General features: G+C 47.9%; 1 protein-coding gene across 1 annotated transcript in view; it reads right to left on the reverse strand.

The window, feature by feature from the left end:
- The window catches only part of LOC132321701 (acrosin-like), a 50085-nt gene that overhangs the window by 13134 nt on the left and 17965 nt on the right, over positions 1-18986 (reverse strand). Inside the window, 1 exon segment of the mRNA XM_059835146.1 lies at positions 17059-17323. Within this exon segment, the coding sequence (XP_059691129.1) occupies positions 17059-17323 (265 nt within the window).

Raw genomic sequence — 18986 nt, forward strand, 5'->3', positions numbered from 1 at the left:
TGGGCAATCCTAGATTGGGGGCAATCCTAGAAAACAGCAGTGGAATAGGTATTTTTATTCCCTTTCGGAAATTCCCAGCCAACAACTCTACAATGCTCCTGCCAATCTCCTAAAGACAGTCATTCCTAGCAAGTCCTGTCAAAGTCCTTGAATGCATCCCAATTCTTCATCTCCTAGGGGTTCCTGGGAAATTCCTCATTTCTCCCTCCTTTTGCTGTGCCAGAGAGCCACGCTACACATTTCCACAACGGAAAGGCTGCCTGCACAGAGCCAGACTGCACCTGAGGGGGACACAAATGCCACACCTCTTCCCAGACCCCTGCTATTTATTGCACAGGGATTAGTCCATTCTGTGGCCAACTGCTCTTCATGCTTCCTAGAGAGCTTTCACCCTTCACAGGTGGCACCTCCACAGGGGCACAACCCACTTCTCTGCCTTTGAGGAAACCCGCAACCCACAGGCGGCCCTTTCTCGCTGAGATACAAGGTGGCCCCCAAAACATTCCCCTCAGCCCCTTCAAATGACCACCTGCAGAGCTCCCAGTTCACCTGGGAGCCACCTCTCTGCTCCTCTGGTCACTCTCACCTCGCCCTCGCTGTTCACCTGCTACCCAAGCAGCACAAAGTCCACGTCCGTGGCAATGCAGAAGGCTCAGCCGAGCTCCCCAGGCTGAAGCTAGAAGACATTCAGACAGCAGAGCCTCGGCGGATGGACAAAAGGGTTGGGACTATGTCCCTGCTTGCCATCTATAGCTTGACTAGAACTTGACAGTATGTTACCTGCCTACACTCAGAAGAGTCTGGCTGAGGGGTTTGCATCCGTGAACGGGGCATAAACAAGACAGTATGTATTTTACACGGAAACAAAAGAGCCTCACCTTGCTTAGCTGAAGCTTGCTTCATTTCCTTTACATTGTCTGTACATTGCATATATTCTACATACGGAACAAGTCCTGCATTGCCCAAGCGAGGCAACTTCTGCCTGCATGTAAAATACACACAGCTAGGACACCATCTAGGTACCTTCATACGCATAGAATATACACAGAAAACATGCAGCAAGTATAAACAGAATATAGATGGAGAGACACAGAGAGATGCATCCAAATACATGTCTTTCGTCAACACAGAGAAACACCCCCACCCCCCCCGCACGGTCTATACAGAACATCCACAGACATGATACACTATCTGCAGGAAGAGAAGCCTCAGCTGACCTCATCTCACTGAGGCTTTTTTCCTCTCTCTATTCAGAAGACAGAGTATCTACACATAAAAATAGTATACAGACACAGGAAGCACAACCATGTAGATGCACTCTCTGCACAGAACACACACATAGAACGTGCAGAATAGACGTACAGTGTGTCAGCTGCATACGGACTGCACAAAGCAGACAGACAGGTGAGGGGAAGTTACGCTTTATGTCCAGCATGAATGTTGATGTCTTTATGTGGAGTCAATACTGTCTCTACATGGAACGCAGCCATTTTCAAGGCCAACGGAGGAAGGGCATTTCTCTCTGTGTGTGGAGCGTATGCTGTCCTGACTTGGAACACATGCACATGGATACACATACTTTACGCATACACGGAATATACGCACACAAGGTGATGAGAGGCTTTTCTGTCTGCACAGAGACTATATGGGCTAAATGTAATACACGTACATAGAAAAGCAGTGCCTCGCCTACCTCGACATCGAATACCAACCATCTGCGTACACGCAACATACCTGCAACAAGGGGAAGCTTTTCTGTTGCTATACAGACTACATACTGTCTTCCTCACCACTGCGCATGGACAGGCAAAGCCAGGCTTGCTTTCTCAGCATGTATCAGGCTATACTCTGCCTATCAGAAAAGAGACAGGGAGGCTTTTCTCTCCAGATACAGACTGTATTTTGTCTGTAGATAGACTGTATGCAGGCAAAGCATGTCTAGTCATAGACTAGATACTGCCAAGGCAGGGCTTTTTGGTCTGCTTATACAGTGTACGCCGGCCGTATAGAGGACAGAAACCAACAGAAGGGTGAGGTGGGGCGATAGCTTTCTCTCACCGTACAGACTGTAAAAATGGCTGTACGGAGAATACACATGGAGAGCACCGCACTCCACTGCCCTGTCAGGACACAGACCGTATGCCGGTTACGGAGCAGAGACGGGCCAGGTGAGGCAGGGCTTGCCCACCCACCCGCACAGGAAATCTGGGGAGGCTGGGGGTGGAGGGGGAGCGTCTCTGTACATCAGGCACGCTCTGCCTACAGAAGCACACAAACAGGGGAGGTGAGGCTTTTCTCTTTGCAGAGCAAACACTCGGTGCACACCGGTAGTAAGTACGGGGCTCTCTGCCTGTATGGGGAATAGAGGCTGTTTATGGAGTAGAGACGCCTCTGTACTTAGAACATGCACTGCTCATCTGCACAACAGACCCAGAGAGGCAGGGGAAGGGGGGGGGCTCCTGCCCCTACACAGGTGATGCCCTCTTTGTAGAGCACAGGCAGAAGGGTGAGGCAAGGCAAGGCTGCAAGAGGGCTGTCAGTTATCAGAGCCCTCCTCTTGCAGCTACGGAGAGGCATCCTTCTGCCAACCTGACCTGAAGTCTCAAGTGGCTGCAGCTCACTGGGTGCTCAGGGCCATGCTGCTCCAGGGAGGCTGATGAAGCTCATCAGGCCCTCATCCCCACAACATCCAGGGGGAAGAGCCCCTCACCCTGGCAGGGCTGTCCTCAGGAAGGCTCAAGTAGGAGCAAACACATCCTGCTGCTTAGCACCATCGGGCTGGTGGCACAGTCAGGACTTCGGCTCCTATGACCACAGGACCCTTCTTTGAGGAGCACAAGGAATAAGGACTGCTGGCCCAGGGACAGGGCTTCCTTGACTGAGCAGGCAAGAGAGTCTCTGCTAGCATATGCTTTGCCCAGCAATACCTCAGCGCAAAAGGCAGAGCTGACAGCCTTGACGAAGGCGTTAGAACTGAGCGAAGGAAAGAGAGTAAACATTTGGACTGACTCAAAGGATGCTTTTGGTGTAGTACGTGTCCATGGGATATTATGGAAAGAAAGAGGACTATTATCCTCTCAAAGGGGCAAACATCAAATACAAAGAGGAAATACTGGAATTGTTCCAAGCAGTCCAGAGACCGATCAAAGTGGCAGTCATGCACTGTAAAGCACATCAATCAGGAAACACGAAAGAAGCTACAGGGAACAATTAGCTGATAGAACAGCTAAAGGAATAGCACAAAGGAATGCCTTACAAATGGCATTAATTCCTACAAAGAACATTACATTACCAAAAGAGAAACCTCAATATTCGGAGGAAGATGAGAAACTAGGGAAGTTATTAGACGCAAAAAGGAATTTAGCAGGATGGTGGGTCACAGTTCAGGGACAGGTAGTAATTCCCCCACTTCCGATGAGAGAAATATTACAAACAAAACATAAAGAGTGCCATTGGGGTCCAGAAGCATTAGTCACCTTTTTAAAGAGATATGTGGTGTCTCTAAGAATGTTAGAAGTGGCTCAAATGATTTCTGCCAAGTGTGAGATTTGTTTGCGAAACAATCCGGTGGTAAAGAGAAGACTTCCAATGGGAACCTTGAAATCGGGAGTACAACCTGGAGATTATTGGCAACTTGATTTTTCAAAATTACCCAGACAAAAAGGGTATCGATACATTCTGGTGGGGGTTGATACTTTTACAGAATGGCCTCAAGCTTTTCCTTGTCAGACCAATCAAGCAAAGAAAATCATTAAATGGTTGTTACAAAAAATAATTCCAAGATTTGGAGCACCTATTGGAATATCTTCTGATAGAGGCCCACATTTTGTTGCAGATGTAGTACAAAATCTTAGCAAAGTTCTGGGAATTACCTGAAATTTACGTACCCCCTGGAGGCCTCAATCGAGTGGAAAAGCAGAAAGAATGAATCAGACATTAAAAAGGCAAATTAGCAAAATACATCGGGAGACAAATTGGCTACTACAACTAGTGAACTGGCTAAATTGCAACAGCCTTTGCAATCTTCCCTATTGGCTTTAGAAACTAATCAGTGGCTGTTGTCAAACATAGTACCAAAATGGGAAAAGGTGAATGGAGACGACCAGGAAATGATTGTAGATGGACTCGGTGTGGTCCAAGATAACCTATCTTTGGCTCCCAGTTGTATCCAGGCTCAACTGTGGGCGCAATCAGTAGCTGCTTCAATCATAAGAGAGGGTGAAGAAGGCACTCTCCCCACCAAGATTCGAAAAATAATCTGCGAGAGTGCCACTAATTTAGAGAAAAAACTCCAGTCCTGGTGGAATTTGGTAAACTTTACCTACGATCCCGTCACAAGTACAGCCACAACTTTTGTATGAACTATACACAATGCTTCAATATATTCGACTTACCCTGTTATTGCATTAGGATTGAATCACAATGGAACCATACTCTATCCATTTGAGCACAGAATATGAGCCCAAAAAGTGGGACAGAAATGACAAACTCTAGATTTTGAACAACAAGGGTTGTTGTACGAGAACAACAAGGGTTCATCTGTGAAGGTAATGCAATCACAGGTCGGGATATCTGTTTAGATACTGAACAAAATGTTTGCCATTTTGAGACTCGCCCTGACGAAAACCCTGAAACACTGTTTATATATATATATATTGGTAAGGGCTGTGTATGTTTGAGAACAGCTTGTGATTTTATATCCGTAGATGATGTAGTTATAGATACTAGGAATCACTCAGATTTTTGCGTTTGTAATTTCACTGAAATCATGGGACGTGATTTTTAAAAAAATAAAATTAAAAAAATAATCACAATATGATCATATAGAAAGGTTAAATTTGATTAATAAATAAAATAAATAAAATAATAAAATACAAATGCATAAGTTAGGATTCTTAAGTTAGAAACAATAACCAGAGGAACCTCACCAGGGAGTCGCTGTTCTGTACTAAGGAACCAACAGTGACGAGATGGAACGATGAAGAATCGAATAGAAAAGTCTTGTTTGAGTCCTGTGACAATGTGACCTGATACGCACCAGTGATGTGGCTTGGAAAATTCCTTACCTTTCCCATCTTGATTCGAATATCAAGAATGCCAATCAATAAATATTAATAGAAATAACCACTGATTAATTTAAGTATGGATATTGAGAGAATAGTATAATCCAGAGAGCGATTAATAAAAATTAAATTATATATATTCTGTATGAAGGTAACCAGGTATGATTTATCTGTGATTCAATCATAAACTAACTGTTGAACAATGTAGCATTGTGAATAGGTAGAATTTGCCTGTCAAGAGAACGATAAGTTACAGGCCTGGCCCCTAAACCGAGGAAAACTTAAGAAGATTCCAAGAATGGGATTTAGCATGCGCAAAGATGGGGTTCAACTAGAGGACACCATGAGGAAGACTATGGACGACCACCAGAGGACCTTAGACGACCACCTGCGTACCTGAAGGCGCATGCGTCACGAGCATTTACATAGACTAACGAGTTCTCGGAAACTCCATGAATATGTTAACTGTTTCTTGGAAATATGATGAATATGTATCCTTTGATTGTCTATAACTTTTGTAGCAGAGAAACTAAACACGCACACTAGGTGGTGCGATCCCCTGTGCGTCCAGCGCTGCACTAAAGAAGTGCCTGCTCACCTACATACACTGTGTAGATGAGTTTTTATATTACAGATTTGTAACAGGCTGGCTAACCCAGGGAGGAACTGCAACCACATACACCAGCATAGGCTTCTCAGACTCTGCAGGCAGGGTGCCGGGGGCAGTGAGGAGGCGTCCAGGGGACAGCAGCATGGAGCAACATCATCTCACACCCCGTGTGTGAAAGCAGAATGACGGGGCACCCGTCTCCACCCTCCGCTGGACTCCTTGCCCACAGACATGGAAAAAACTGATCGAGGACGCAAAGTTCAAGGGCACGCTGGGCTGCAGCCACCATTCGGTTGTAGAATTTAAAAACCAGAGAGAAGCGAGCAAACCAGCAGAATCACAATGCTGGACTTCAGCAGAGCAGACTGCTGCTTCCTGAAGAGCTTCTAGGCAGGAGCCAACAGGAGACTGGCCTGGAGGGCAAAGGGGAGCAGGGCAACGGGTTGAACTTCAAGGACAACAGCCCCCACCTCCCCAGACACCAGAAGGGTCCATGCCAAGACACAGAGTTGGTCACAAGTAGCAGAAGGCCAGCACTGACAGACAGGAAACTCCTGACCCAGCTCAAACACCAAAAAGGAAGAACACCCAAGGCGCACGCAGAGATGGGACACCCAGGACGAACAGAGAGACACTGCGCAAGCATGCAGGGATGGACTGTGGAAAGCCACAGCTTAGCTGGAGACAAACCAGGAAGAGAGGAAGGACAACAGGAAGGGCTTCTGGAAGCAGAAGGAAGCCTAAGGGAAACACAAGCCACTGCTCAACAGGAAGGGAACTTACTGGCAAAGGACAGGGGAAAAGCTAGAAAAGATGCTACCCGGGGCAGGGATGTGTGGGCAGGGGGGGTGTGGGGGTGTTTCTGGGTGGGATTCTGACTCAAGACAAGGAAAGGTGCTCACCACGAGGGTGCCCAAGCACTGGAACAAGTTGCCAGAGACGATGCTGAATCTGCCTCCTTGGAGATACCCCAAACAGGACTGCACGCAGCACGGAGCAACATGATCTGACTGGACCTGCTCTGAGCAGGAAATCAGACCAGATGGCAGCGGGAGGACCCCCCCGGCCTACCCCAGTCTACGAATCCCCAGTGATTTCTCATGTCACTCCAGTATTCCCCAAATTCATCACCAGCAACTGCTCATGTTAAGAGCTCTACAAAAGCGTTTGCAGAGCACTATACTTGCTCCTAGGACACCCGGGGACTTGCTGAAGACAGCAACCCTTGCCTTCCATCGCTTCTAGAGAACCAAAGCACAGCAAGCCTAGGGCACACTAAAGCCATTGCAGACAGGCAACAGAAACGAAGGCAGAGTTTAAAGGCTAGGTCTTCCCATCTGAAGCCATCTGAGGCCACACGGGGGCAAGTAAAGCAGTTCTAGAAAGCACAGGGCTGGCAGGCACATGAGAAGACACAGGAGAGTTCCTCCTGGGGAAAGCTGGCCATGTTCAGCTCAAGTTCCTCCCCCCACCTTTCTCTCCCTGGGGAGGAAGAAGAAACCACATTCAGCTAAACTTGCTTTCACCCTGTTGTGGAGGGCACCCAGTAACTCAATGAACTGGTCAGACTCTTGGGCGGTATCTGATACAGAGACATCCCCCTTCGGGCTCAATAGAAAAGTCTTTATAGCTAGACAATAGAAATCTACATACAGGTATCAGTATTTACAGACTTCTAAACTATCAGTACTTTTACAGAAATAGCATCCATAAAAACATTCCCATTTAAGTATAACTGCGGGCAGGACTACGCTTCAAGCACAGAGAACCACACAGAGCAAAGGGAAAGCACGTTGACCCACGACAGCTATCTCAGGATGGCTCAGGAGCGATATTACTCTGCAAGGGTCCACAACAACTAGAAACCTTGCTACTGGCCTCCCCACAGGGAACAAGTGTTCCACGCTTGCTTTTCCCAAATGCAAGATGCTACCACAAGTGCCAGCCATGACGCCGTCTTTACCAAGCAGAAAGGGGAATCCCTCCACCCTACTAAGTGAATTCCCCTTGGGAAGGCAGAGAGGAAGGAACCAAGGAGATTGCCCTTCAGGAATGCAATAAGCCTTGGACAGAACAGGCTGATCTAAGAACAGACAGGAATTTTTATGAAATACGTCAAGTGGAAGGTGGTTTGGCCTTGGCCTTTTCCCACTTGCTAGCAAGAAGTAATGCATTTCAAAGCAAAGGCTATTCTAGAATAATCTGAGGTGCTGCTGCTAAACGTCCCCATTTCGCGTGGCTGGGTGCAAGCGGACCTGTCAGACAGACAGACAGGAGCTGTCAGGTACCGGTACTTGGAGGATACGCATATAGGAAAAGCTAGGAGAAGGCAGAACAGGCTACACGTGGCTTTCAGTCGGGTCAAAGCATTCCGCACCATCACTAAGCACGAGTGGGAACACGAGCTACCACTACACTAGCTTGTGAAATCTGGACTAGGTGTCAGCTAAACAAGGCATTCCTTTCTACCAGGTTTTGCTTCCATTCAACTTCTCACCTCCAGAATACTCTTTCTTTGCAACTCGTGTTTCTTACCATCAAGCTTGAAAGACATCTAAGAGCGGATCCCTGCCCTGTATCGCAGAGAAGCCGACTTGGTGACCAGTCTGCTCTAGTCTCCTCACCTTAGTTTCAAGCTTGTCAGAAGATCCTGCAAGAGACGAGCGGCATTACTACACTGTGATACAGAAGAACAATAACACAGAGCGACTCACTTCTGGGTTGCCAAACGTAACGGTTCTTTGAATTAGAGGTGGATTTTTCTTTTTTAAAAGTACAGATACTCCTGCGACAGCTCTTTAGAATACAATACATCATCAACTAGCTGTCCCTACCTGTATTTCCTTGTTGTTAGTTTAGACAAGATCTTTCAAAACTCAGAGAAAAAAAGGAAGATGAAAAAAACCAAACCCCAAACCCTAAAAAACTCTCAAAATCCCAAACTACAAGCCCAAAGAATCTGTTTCTTCAAGTCATAATAAAGTATTGAAACAAAATGTTATCTTACCTTCCAAAGTCCTACTACGAGTCCTGGATTCAGACTGAAGAGCTGGACAAGCTCATCAGCACCAACGGCTACACTACTTTCAGTCAGGTTAGCAAGATGGTATTCAGCAATTAAGGAACGTCGACGAGGTCTTTGAAAAGAAGAGACAGAATGTAGCAACAAGACTATGTCTCCTTATTTATGTAAAAGTTCAGCCCAATTTCATTTTTCACTCTGAAGTCTGACCAACAGCACATGATGGAAACAGTTTGGAAAGCATTCAGCATGCACAGCCATAAAATCACTTTTAAACAACTACAGCATACGAGCAGGATCTCAACACCTAACAACTGAAATGCACAAAGGTGAACAACATTTCACAAAGGTGAACAACAATTCTCTCTTTTCAGAGCTCTACTGCTAGGGGGTTTGTGTAAGCAGCATGTAGCCAATACTGTATGTATTAAAATGACACGTAAGACAGAGACATGTGGAAAACTCCTTGACAGCAACCTGTGGAGGAATGGCTTAGTAACAAGGGACACGATCTGGTTCCCATGAGCAACTCAGTCTCTGATGAGAGGAAAGGCTCAGAGGGAACCGCTAACTGTCCTTGAAAGCCTGATGTGATAAGAGACAGTGGAATGGTAAACAAGAAGAAGGAGCTACATCCACGAAGAGGAGAAGTGCTCCTGTGCGTGCACAAGAGCACTGTACCAATCACACTCGCCACCCTGGCGCGTGAACAGAGGCTGTAAGCCAATTATACAACTGTTGCGGACGCGTGTTCTTGGCATCTGTCTATATATACTCTGTAAACTTGAATAAAGGGGAGAACGACTATACTCATATTGAGATTTCATCGTTACTCCGGGTGGTTCTCCCTCTCCAACATCTGGTAGCAGAGGATGGTTCAGTTCGACTGAGGTCTCCGTGACTGCGGTAAGCAGCTAGAGGAGGGGAGTGGGAAACCACGGCTGAGGGAGGTGCTGCTCGGGCACAAGAAGTGCGGCAGACACTGGTGTGTGAGGTCGCTCCTCATCCCTCAGGCGCAGCTATGGAAATAGAAGCTGCGGCCACCTTGCTTGCAGGAATCCTCTCCAAGAGAGGGATTGAAGCACCTGTAAAGCGGCTGGTTAAGTTAATTAGATTGGGACAGCGATGGGGTCATTTTTCTGACACGCATGTGCTGTTTTCTGTCTCGGAATGGCGGGACTTTGGAGGGACAATGTGGCAAAAAACGATTGAGGGGAATGAAAAAGATGAATAAGAAATAAAGATTGTCCGTGGACTGTGGAATGACGTGTTAGCAACATTGAAAGCGATGAAAGCAGAGCGGGAAATAGCCTGTGCCGCCGCTCAAATGCTAGGCTCAGGAACGGCTGCTCTGAAACCGCAAAGTAAGCCGGGACCTATTGCGCGGTTCTTTGGTATGCCTGTGGTGAAGGGCATGTCCGGGACTGTTTGCAAAACTGTTGCTGATATTCAAACTTATGAGACCCCTGACCCTCCTGAGGAAAGAAAAAGCCTGCCGCGGAGCCCCGTGCAAGACGCGGGAAAAGCGGAAGTGAGCGGTTCTAAGCCAAAACGGAGAAATAATACGCATGCGGAAGTGCCTCCTCAGAAAACTCTGACGGAGGAGGGACCTGGGCCACCTACTGAGCTCATCGATTTGGGACATTAGGCATTCGGGAAGAAAAAATCCGCGCCAGCACGTGGCGCGAAGTGGGGAGCGGGGAGGGGGTGAACAACTGTCTGCCGCAGCCCGGGCCCGGTTGTGCCGCCGCCGCGCGTGCGCCCGTCCTGCCCTGCGTGCGCCCGGCGCCCCCCGCCTCCCCGCCCTCCCTCCCTGCCTCCGGCCCCCGCCCTCCCTCCCCCGAAAAAAACCCCTCAATTCAGAAGTTGCAGCATTCTCAACCCCCCCAGTCTCTTCCGCACTCAAGGAAAGCATCACCTTCGTGCTTCTGAACACAAACAGGCAGAAGCAATAGATAAAGTTAGTTATAAAGGGTTACTGCTCAAAATTTTATTTGACAAAATAGACTTATAGAAAGCAATTTGTATTAAGAGGTTTGAAAAGTAACTGAAGTGTTTTCTCCAGGAGAAATCACGAACAACTCCATCAGGAGCTTATGTGAAACAAAGAATGAACCAGTCTGTCAAGTATTTATCCCAAACTTCAAGTTCTCCCACATACTTCAGACATCACAAATCTTGGTTTCTTCCAGCAACAGGTACGAAGGACAGGCTTGGCCTGGTTCAAGGATCCACACATCCTCTAAGCTTAAGTTTAGACAGTTCCTGCTCGTGTATCATTACATGGATGATGTTTTGGTTGCGGGGAAAGATTTAGATGTTGGAAAAACATTGCAAGATTTGACAGTTACGGTAGAGAGAAAAGGTTTAAAAATTGCACCTGAAAAGGTTTAAAAGGGTCCTCCATGGCATTATTTGGGTTGGATCATCACACAAAGTACTGTGAGGCCACAGAAAATACAGCTGACCACGCAGATAACAACATTAACAGATGTGCAGAAATTATTGGGGGACATTCGGAGGAATGGCTTTTGTCTTCCCAAGTAACCGTTACGCGTGATGGAGCCCTGCTTTCCTGGAGATGGCTGAACACCTGCCTGCCGACGGGAAGTGGTGAATGAATTCCTTCTTTTGCTTTGCTTGCCTGCGCGGCTTTTGCTTTAATGCCTCTGTTAGGGACTTCTGCATCTGCTGATGCATCGAGAACTTTGTCGATGCAGCAACAGCAAGCTTTGCAAAAGATAACCGAGAAATTAGTCGACAGGGTGTCACAACGATTCATTACAGACCTACCTATACACTTATTTATTGTTAATTCCAGTAAAAGTAGGAACCATGTTTTAGGTCTCCTAATCCAGCAATCACCAAAAAGTGTCATACTATTAGAATGGCTTTTCTTGTCGTATCAGCCTAAGACAACAGTGTGTACTAGAATAGAACTGCTTGCAAATATCATCATAAAGGGAAGGCGTCGCAGTATTGATTTAAGAGGGCAGGATCCAGAACGAATTTGTATTCTTATTAAGCAATCCTATTTAGATTGGCTTTTGTCCTCTTCTGATATTTTACAACACGCTTTTGCGGAATATACTGGTCAGATTACTAATGCTTACCCACCTACAAGACTTTTACCGTTGTTACAGGACCAAGCGTTTGAAGAATCTCTGCAATTATCAGAAACGCCTGTCCCAGGGCTTACTGTTTTTACCGATGCAGGAAAAAAGTCAAAACGAGCCGCTATTACTTGGTGTGTTCAGGGACAATGGCATTCCCAATTGCTTACAGGTTATCCGCAAGATTCATTGCAAATGTTGGAGCTGAAGGCCGAGGTTTGGGCTTTTCAGAATTGGACAACTCAACCTGTTAACATTGTCTCTGATTCCTTGTACGTAGTGGGTACTGTTAAACGGATTGAGCGATCTATGGTACGTGAGGTGAAAAACCCAGTATTATACCAGTTGTTGTTACAGATGTTGCATTTGTTAAATCAGCAAGCCAATCCTTATTTTATTACACATATTCGCAGCCATCAGTTTGACTCTGGTCTGGCCATTGGCAATAACAGAGCAGATGACTTAGTTGCTGCCACTTCGGAAATCGCCAAACTAACCTGTTTGAGCAAGCCCGGAGTTCCCATGAATTTTTTCACCAATCGGCTAAAGTTTTAGCGAGACAATTTATTCTTTCTATTTCTGATGCCCTTGGCATTGTACAATCATGTCCGGACTGCCAAATTACAGGTCTGGGATTGGGTTTAGGAGTCAATCCTCGTGGATTGCATGCTTTACAATTGTGGCAGATGGACGTCACTCATATTCCTGAATTTGGGCGTCAAATCTATGTTCATGTAAGCATTGACACATATTCTCTGGCTATGTGGGCAACGGCTCACACAGGTGAAATGGCAAGACATGTGATTAGACAGATGTGCGCATCCGTCGCTGTGTTAGGTGTACCTAATGAAATTAAAACCGATAACGGTCCTGCTTATGTTTCGCAACGCTTCGCACATGTTTGTATCCAGTGGGATATCCGTAGGTCTACGGGTATTCCACATTCCCTGACGGAACAGACCATAGTAGAACGTGCTCATGCTACGCTGAAATCGCTTTTGCAAAAACAAAAAGGGGGAGACTCATCCCTGTGTCCAGCTGAACGGCTTGCAAAAGCGCTGTATGTGTTAAATTTTTTACACTTAACGGGCGACCGCGAGTCCCCCCCAATAGTGATACATCATTTATGGCTGAAATCTGGCCTGCAGCCCTCGACACCTGTGTGGGTACAGTTCAAGGACCCAATATCCGGGGAATGGAAAGGTCCTGATGAAGTTAAAATGACTCGGAGAGGTTATGCTTGTATCTTAACAGATCAGGGTCCACAGTGGGTCCCAGCGCAGTGGATTAGACCATGGAAAGAACCTCCTCCTTCGATTGACCCCGTTCCAGTTGAATGACAACTGAATACGTGCACTGTGCCACCTGCGGACAACAAGAATTTCGTTGTCGAGGATTAGCGGGACATTGGTGTCATGACTGTTTAGAAGGACAATACCAAATCGGTTCGCAATGCTTCTCGCATCGTGGTAGCAACAGGTCACGAGCCTGAGGCCAACTCTGACAGACTGCTCCAGCAGTCTTGGTTATGGTATACGTGGATCTGGTAGTAAAAGAGTTCCGGGAACTCATCCACATAAGACTGCCCTTTTGAGAATCCTGATGAATATGTATGATTTGTTTCTGTATATGAACTGAGGTGTTTTGCTAACCCGTTGGAGCACTCATGGTGGACAAATCCCCAGTGCTGCCCAGCGCTGTATTAAAGAATGCCTGCTTAATAACAAACTAGTTGTTATTAGGTTATTAATCTCGGAAAACCGTCCTGATCGCAGGCTCGGTACCGACTTTGTTGTTTCAGTTTTAGATGGGACAATCTCTGTCTGGCTGCAGGAACCTCTGAATCGGCGACTCTCTAGGCCGGCCCCGGAGATTTCTCTGGAGGGACTCACCGATTCAGCGGATCCTCGCGGGGACAGACAAGGACCTCTGGTAAGAATAAGGCATTCATTTTTGTTAGGGACCGGTTATTTGAAGCTGCTCATAACTTGTGGTTTGTGAGAACCCCGCCTGGTGACATACAATTGCATGTATGATTTGTATTAATCACTTGGTTACTACGTTGCATGATTTGTATTGATCATTTGGTTAGTATGGTCATTTGGTTGTGCATGAATGGGAACAAACTAAATCAAAGTGTGCTGATTTGTTTAAATATAATCTCTTAATTATAATAGTTATAATTACTGTTTTAGTATGCTTAAGCTGTGCTACATCTTGTATAAAAAGGTTAATTTTGCAGCTCGCTCACCAAGCCTGAATTGCTCAAAAACAAGAAGGGGGAATTGTGGAGGAATGGCTTAGTAACAAGGGACACGATCTGGTTCCCATGAGCAACTCAGTCTCTGATGAGAGGAAAGGCTCAGAGGGAACCGCTAACTGTCCTTGAAAGCCTGATGTGATAAGAGACAGTGGAATGGTAAACAAGAAGAAGGAGCTACATCCACGAAGAGGAGAAGTGCTCCTGTGCGTGCACAAGAGCACTGTACCAATCACACTCGCCACCCTGGCGCGTGAACAGAGGCTGTAAGCCAATTATACAACTGTTGCGGACGCGTGTTCTTGGCATCTGTCTATATATACTCTGTAAACTTGAATAAAGGGGAGAACGACTATACTCATATTGAGATTTCATCGTTACTCCGGGTGGTTCTCCCTCTCCAACAGCAACCTAATACGTACATACCTCAAATACACACTTTTAATTTAAACATCTTTGCTCAGAATATAATGCCAGAAGAATACAGTACACACTTAAGTTACAAAACAACAGCTATCCCACATTGTGCTGTGGGCTATTTTTTTTATATGCATACACTTATATTGTACACGCAGCCAAACACCAAGTTCCCTACATTCACATACACACCTCTCCAACAGAAAAAAATAAACCTTAGTAACAGAGATCACCCCATTGTAGCCATCAACAGTTCCACTCTCAATGTCTCACATTAAATTCTCCTAGATTTACATGTTTGTTTCATGCTCATTTCGAGCTATGCCTTAGATTCAGCTTGCCAAGGCAGGACCTATCAGTCTGTATCTTGCATGCCAGTAGCTACATTAACCTATGAATTCATGTCAGAGCTTGCTGCATTATACCTATCTCTTGCTAAAAAGCCCTACCAATGAAGAGAAGGACACAGGCTTTGGAAGAAATATTACAGAGAAGCTTTCTAAGAAACAGTTAACTTGTTAAGTCAAACCAAGGCCAGATAGCTCCTACAGACACATTATCAACCAGTTACACCAAAACCCCCTCAAAAATCCTCTATTAACACTCGCCCATTCTTGCTGGGAGCTCTGCTTTGGTCCTGAGAACCCTCCTCTCTGACCAGGCACGGTTTCAGCCCTTTTGAGTGGCTCTTTCCCTTTGTGCCCTACTTGACTGCCTGCAGCCTCGTTTTGCAGGCGCCGGGCGTGGAAGTCCTTGCCTTGCCCGGGAGACTGAATCGGACTGAAGCATGGTTAGCTGTGAAAATTGGCAAGTTTATTGGAAGAACTGAGTCAGCTTCAGCCCTTCAGCACTGCCAAGGAAATGGCGGTGGTACGCTGCCGGCTGCACTGGATCCTCTCCATCCTGCTGCTCAGGCCTTTGTCCCCCTTAGGAACTGCAGGAGCTCCTGCAGCAGTTTAAAGAATTGCACCAGCCTCTGGAGTGGAAATGGGCAGGGTGTAAATGTGCCCGATTGAGTTGGTATCGGTCTTGGCCTCTGAAAGGGGCTTGAGGTGAAGCCTGGCTGTGGCGTTGGAGTAGCCGTTACTGCTGGGCGCAGTCCCATCTGTGCCATGATCCAGTCGTAAAAGTGCTGCGTGGAGGTGTAGACTCCGGGCCGTCTTGCTCTCGGCACAGCCTTTCCCCCAGCTGGTGACTCCAACGAGACAGAAGTAGTCTGCATCGTTATCTTTGCAGACGAGAGGACCACCGCTGTCACCCTGCAGCGGAGGAGAGAGGACAAAGGCGGTGTTGGGTGGCCTCTGTCAGCACTACGGCTGGCTCCTTCTCTCTCACAGCACCGGCCAGAGCTGTGCTCTGAGGCACAGAAAGGCCCCGCTCGGGTGCCGGGGCCTAGAGGAGCTTGTGTGGGAGGGGGTGGTGGGCCTGTAAGGTAGGGCTCTGTGGAGGAATGGCTTAGTAACAAGGGACACGATCTGATTCCCATGAGCAACCCAGTCTCTGATGAGGGGAAAGGCTCAGAGGAAACCGTTAACTGTCCTTGAAAGCCTGTTGTGATAAGAGACAGTGGAATGGTAAACAAGAAGAAGGAGCTACATTCGCGGAGAGGTGCTCTTGTGCGCGCACAAGAGCACTGTACCAATCTCACTCGCCGCCTTGGCGCGTGAACAGAGGCTGTAAGCCAATCAGACAACTGTTGCGGACGCGTGTTCTTGGCATCTGTCTATATATACTCTGTAAGCTTGAATAAAGGGGAGAACGACTATACTCATATTGAGATTCCATCGTTACTCCGGGTCCGTCTCCCACTCCAACAGGGCTCTCTCTCATCTCTGCACAGCGATCCTGCGTGTGTGGAACGCACATGCTCCAGGCTTGGGATGTGGAGCTGCGTGCTGCCAAGAGCACTGGATGGGCTTTGTGGGCAGAGTCGCAGGCCTCTGGGGGAAGGGGGGCACTGGGCAAGGAGCTGCAGGTGGGGAAGGGGAGGTCAGCCCCAGCAGCGGTGGGGACCCAGCGGTGGGAGGGTGACTTGCCAGGCAAAGCACGCACTGGGGTCTGCGTGGGACAGTTGTGAGAGGGCTGCCCGTGCTGCTGGGGCTTGACTCGTAGCACGCTCCTACCTGGCAGGTGTCGATGCCACCCTGCGCATAGCCAGCACGCAGGTTGTGGGTGTGGATGGCCCCTCTGTACCACCCGCTGCTGTTACAGAGGTTGACATCAATGAGGCGGACCTTGGCCTCCTGCAGGACATCAGTTGATCCTCCAGCTGCGAGCACAGAAAGGAATTAACACCAGGCAGCTCGTTGCCATTTCTCCTCCCCTGTCTGGGTGAAGCCCTTCCCTAGGGCTTGGCTTTGCACCTTGAAGGCACTGTACCGGTGGTCCCCTTGTGCCTCCCTTTGGGGAATGGCTCAGGCCCATCTCTCTAGAGGCATGCGGCCCCGCAGCCTGACTCTGGCTTTCGCCTCTGCTCTCAGGAAGCCCAACCCGTCTCCCCTGCGTGCCAAGCTTGCGCTCAGGACACGAGTACTTTTTGGGAACTCGCATCTTGCAGTCGTGGAACCCCAGCCGCTGGCGTAGCAGGTTGTCAGCTCCGACACTCTCAGCGAGGCGTCGGGCACACAGGCAAGCTGGATGGAGTAGCTGCACTGCACAGGCCGGTCCAGTTCCAGCAGGGCGATGTCGTTCCTCTGCGTGATGTTACTGTAGTGCTCGTGAACCAGTAGCCGCTTGATATTGCGCACTTGGGCCTCAGGGCCCAGCTGAGGCAACCGGGTGGCCCCGATCACCACGCGCCACATGGTGATGTGCCTGGAAGGCAGAGGGAGAGAGGGGTGAGAGGGAGCGGAGCCATGTGCTGCAGCAGCCCTGCAGTTGCCTGTCTTCTGCTTCATAATGGAAAGGGGAAAGCAGCGCTACGGAGGGCGTGACTGCCATAAAGGGCTCCTATAAAAAAAATGGTGAACCACTGCAAACAAGCCCAAGGGTGAAGCGCTCCGAAAGCCCCCCAGCGTGGAGCGCTCCCAAAATAATACCAAACACTGCAGGCATCCCACACACACAAAAAAAAGAATGGTACAGGATTCCCCCAAAAAGGTAATGGTGACAAGCTCCCAAAAGCCACAATGGTGAGGCACTCCTGCGGGGCTGCACTCCAGAAATCCTAGGTATTGTAATGTTCCAAAAAACAGCAAAACCATAAAGAGCTCCCAAAAAGCAAGATCGTGAAGCCCTCCAGCAAGCCCCAGGGTGCTAAGTTCCAAAAAAGTACCAGGCTGCAGAGCTCCAAACAAGGCCCAGGATGCCCGACTCCCGAAAATACCAAACGCACACTGCAGAATCTCCCCCCAGAAAAACCCCAAATGGTGCAGGGACGCCTTCCAAAACACCACCAAACGGTGCAGGACTCCCCCCAAAAAACACCCAACAGTGAAGGACTCCCGCAAAAAAACACCCAAAGGTGCAGGACTCCCCCCCAAAAATTAACGGTGAACGGCTCCCAAAAATCCAAATGGTGCTGCACTCCCCCGGAGCAGTGACATGAAGGCCTCAAAAAATCCCGCGTTTTGTAATATTCCAAAACATAGCAAAACCATGAAGGCCTCCAAAACACACAATGGTGAAGCCCTCCAAACAAGCCCCAGGGTGCAGAGCTCAAAAAAAGTGCCGGGTTGGAGACTCCCAAACACCCCAAATGATGCAGGACTCCCCAGAAAAACATGCAAATGGTGCAGGAGTCCCCCCCCAAAAAAACCCTAAATGGTGCAAGACTTACCAGGAAAACAAAAAAGAAACGGTTTGCCCTCCTCTGGGGTGGAACAGTGAAGCACTCCAAGAATTCCCCGTTTTGTAATATTCCCCAAAATAGCAAAGCCATAAAGGGCTCCAAAAAACAAAATGGTGAACCACTGAAAACATGCCTGTCACGTTACAAGGACTGAGCAATTTGGCAGAAAATAAACCCCCGTGCGTTCCAGCTTGTCCTCAGATATCAGAGGGGCTGGGGGCGGCTAGGCTTAGATTCTGGGTGGTGCCCATTTCCTGTATTACAAGTCCGATCGTGTTCTATATAAACATATACACACACACACAGAGTCATGTATAGATAGATAGATATAATCTTAACGATTACGGATGCACTTGTAACTCCATACACTTTCAGTCTAGCCACGTTGCATGAACTAGCACGGCCACCCTTAAGGAATTTAACTGCGTTCAATGAGAACTCTTACTGCCCACAAAGGTGGTACAGATAGTTTGAATATGAGTAATACAGCCTGGCTACAAGCGCGCTAGATCACAAAACACGTGGTATAGCCAAGTGTTAGTATGCGAAAGATAGCCACCTACAAGCGCATTAAATCACAAAACAACTCTACAGAGGTTGCCAAATCTCCCGGGGGGGGACACACTTGGTATAGCCAAGTGTCCAAATCTTACTCAGAGGCATCCCTCTGGGGGGGAAGAGAGGTTCAGCCCGTCGACTGATCCCAGATGT

Source organism: Gavia stellata, unplaced genomic scaffold (assembly GCF_030936135.1).
Source record: "Gavia stellata isolate bGavSte3 unplaced genomic scaffold, bGavSte3.hap2 HAP2_SCAFFOLD_44, whole genome shotgun sequence".
NCBI lineage: Eukaryota > Metazoa > Chordata > Aves > Gaviiformes > Gaviidae > Gavia > Gavia stellata.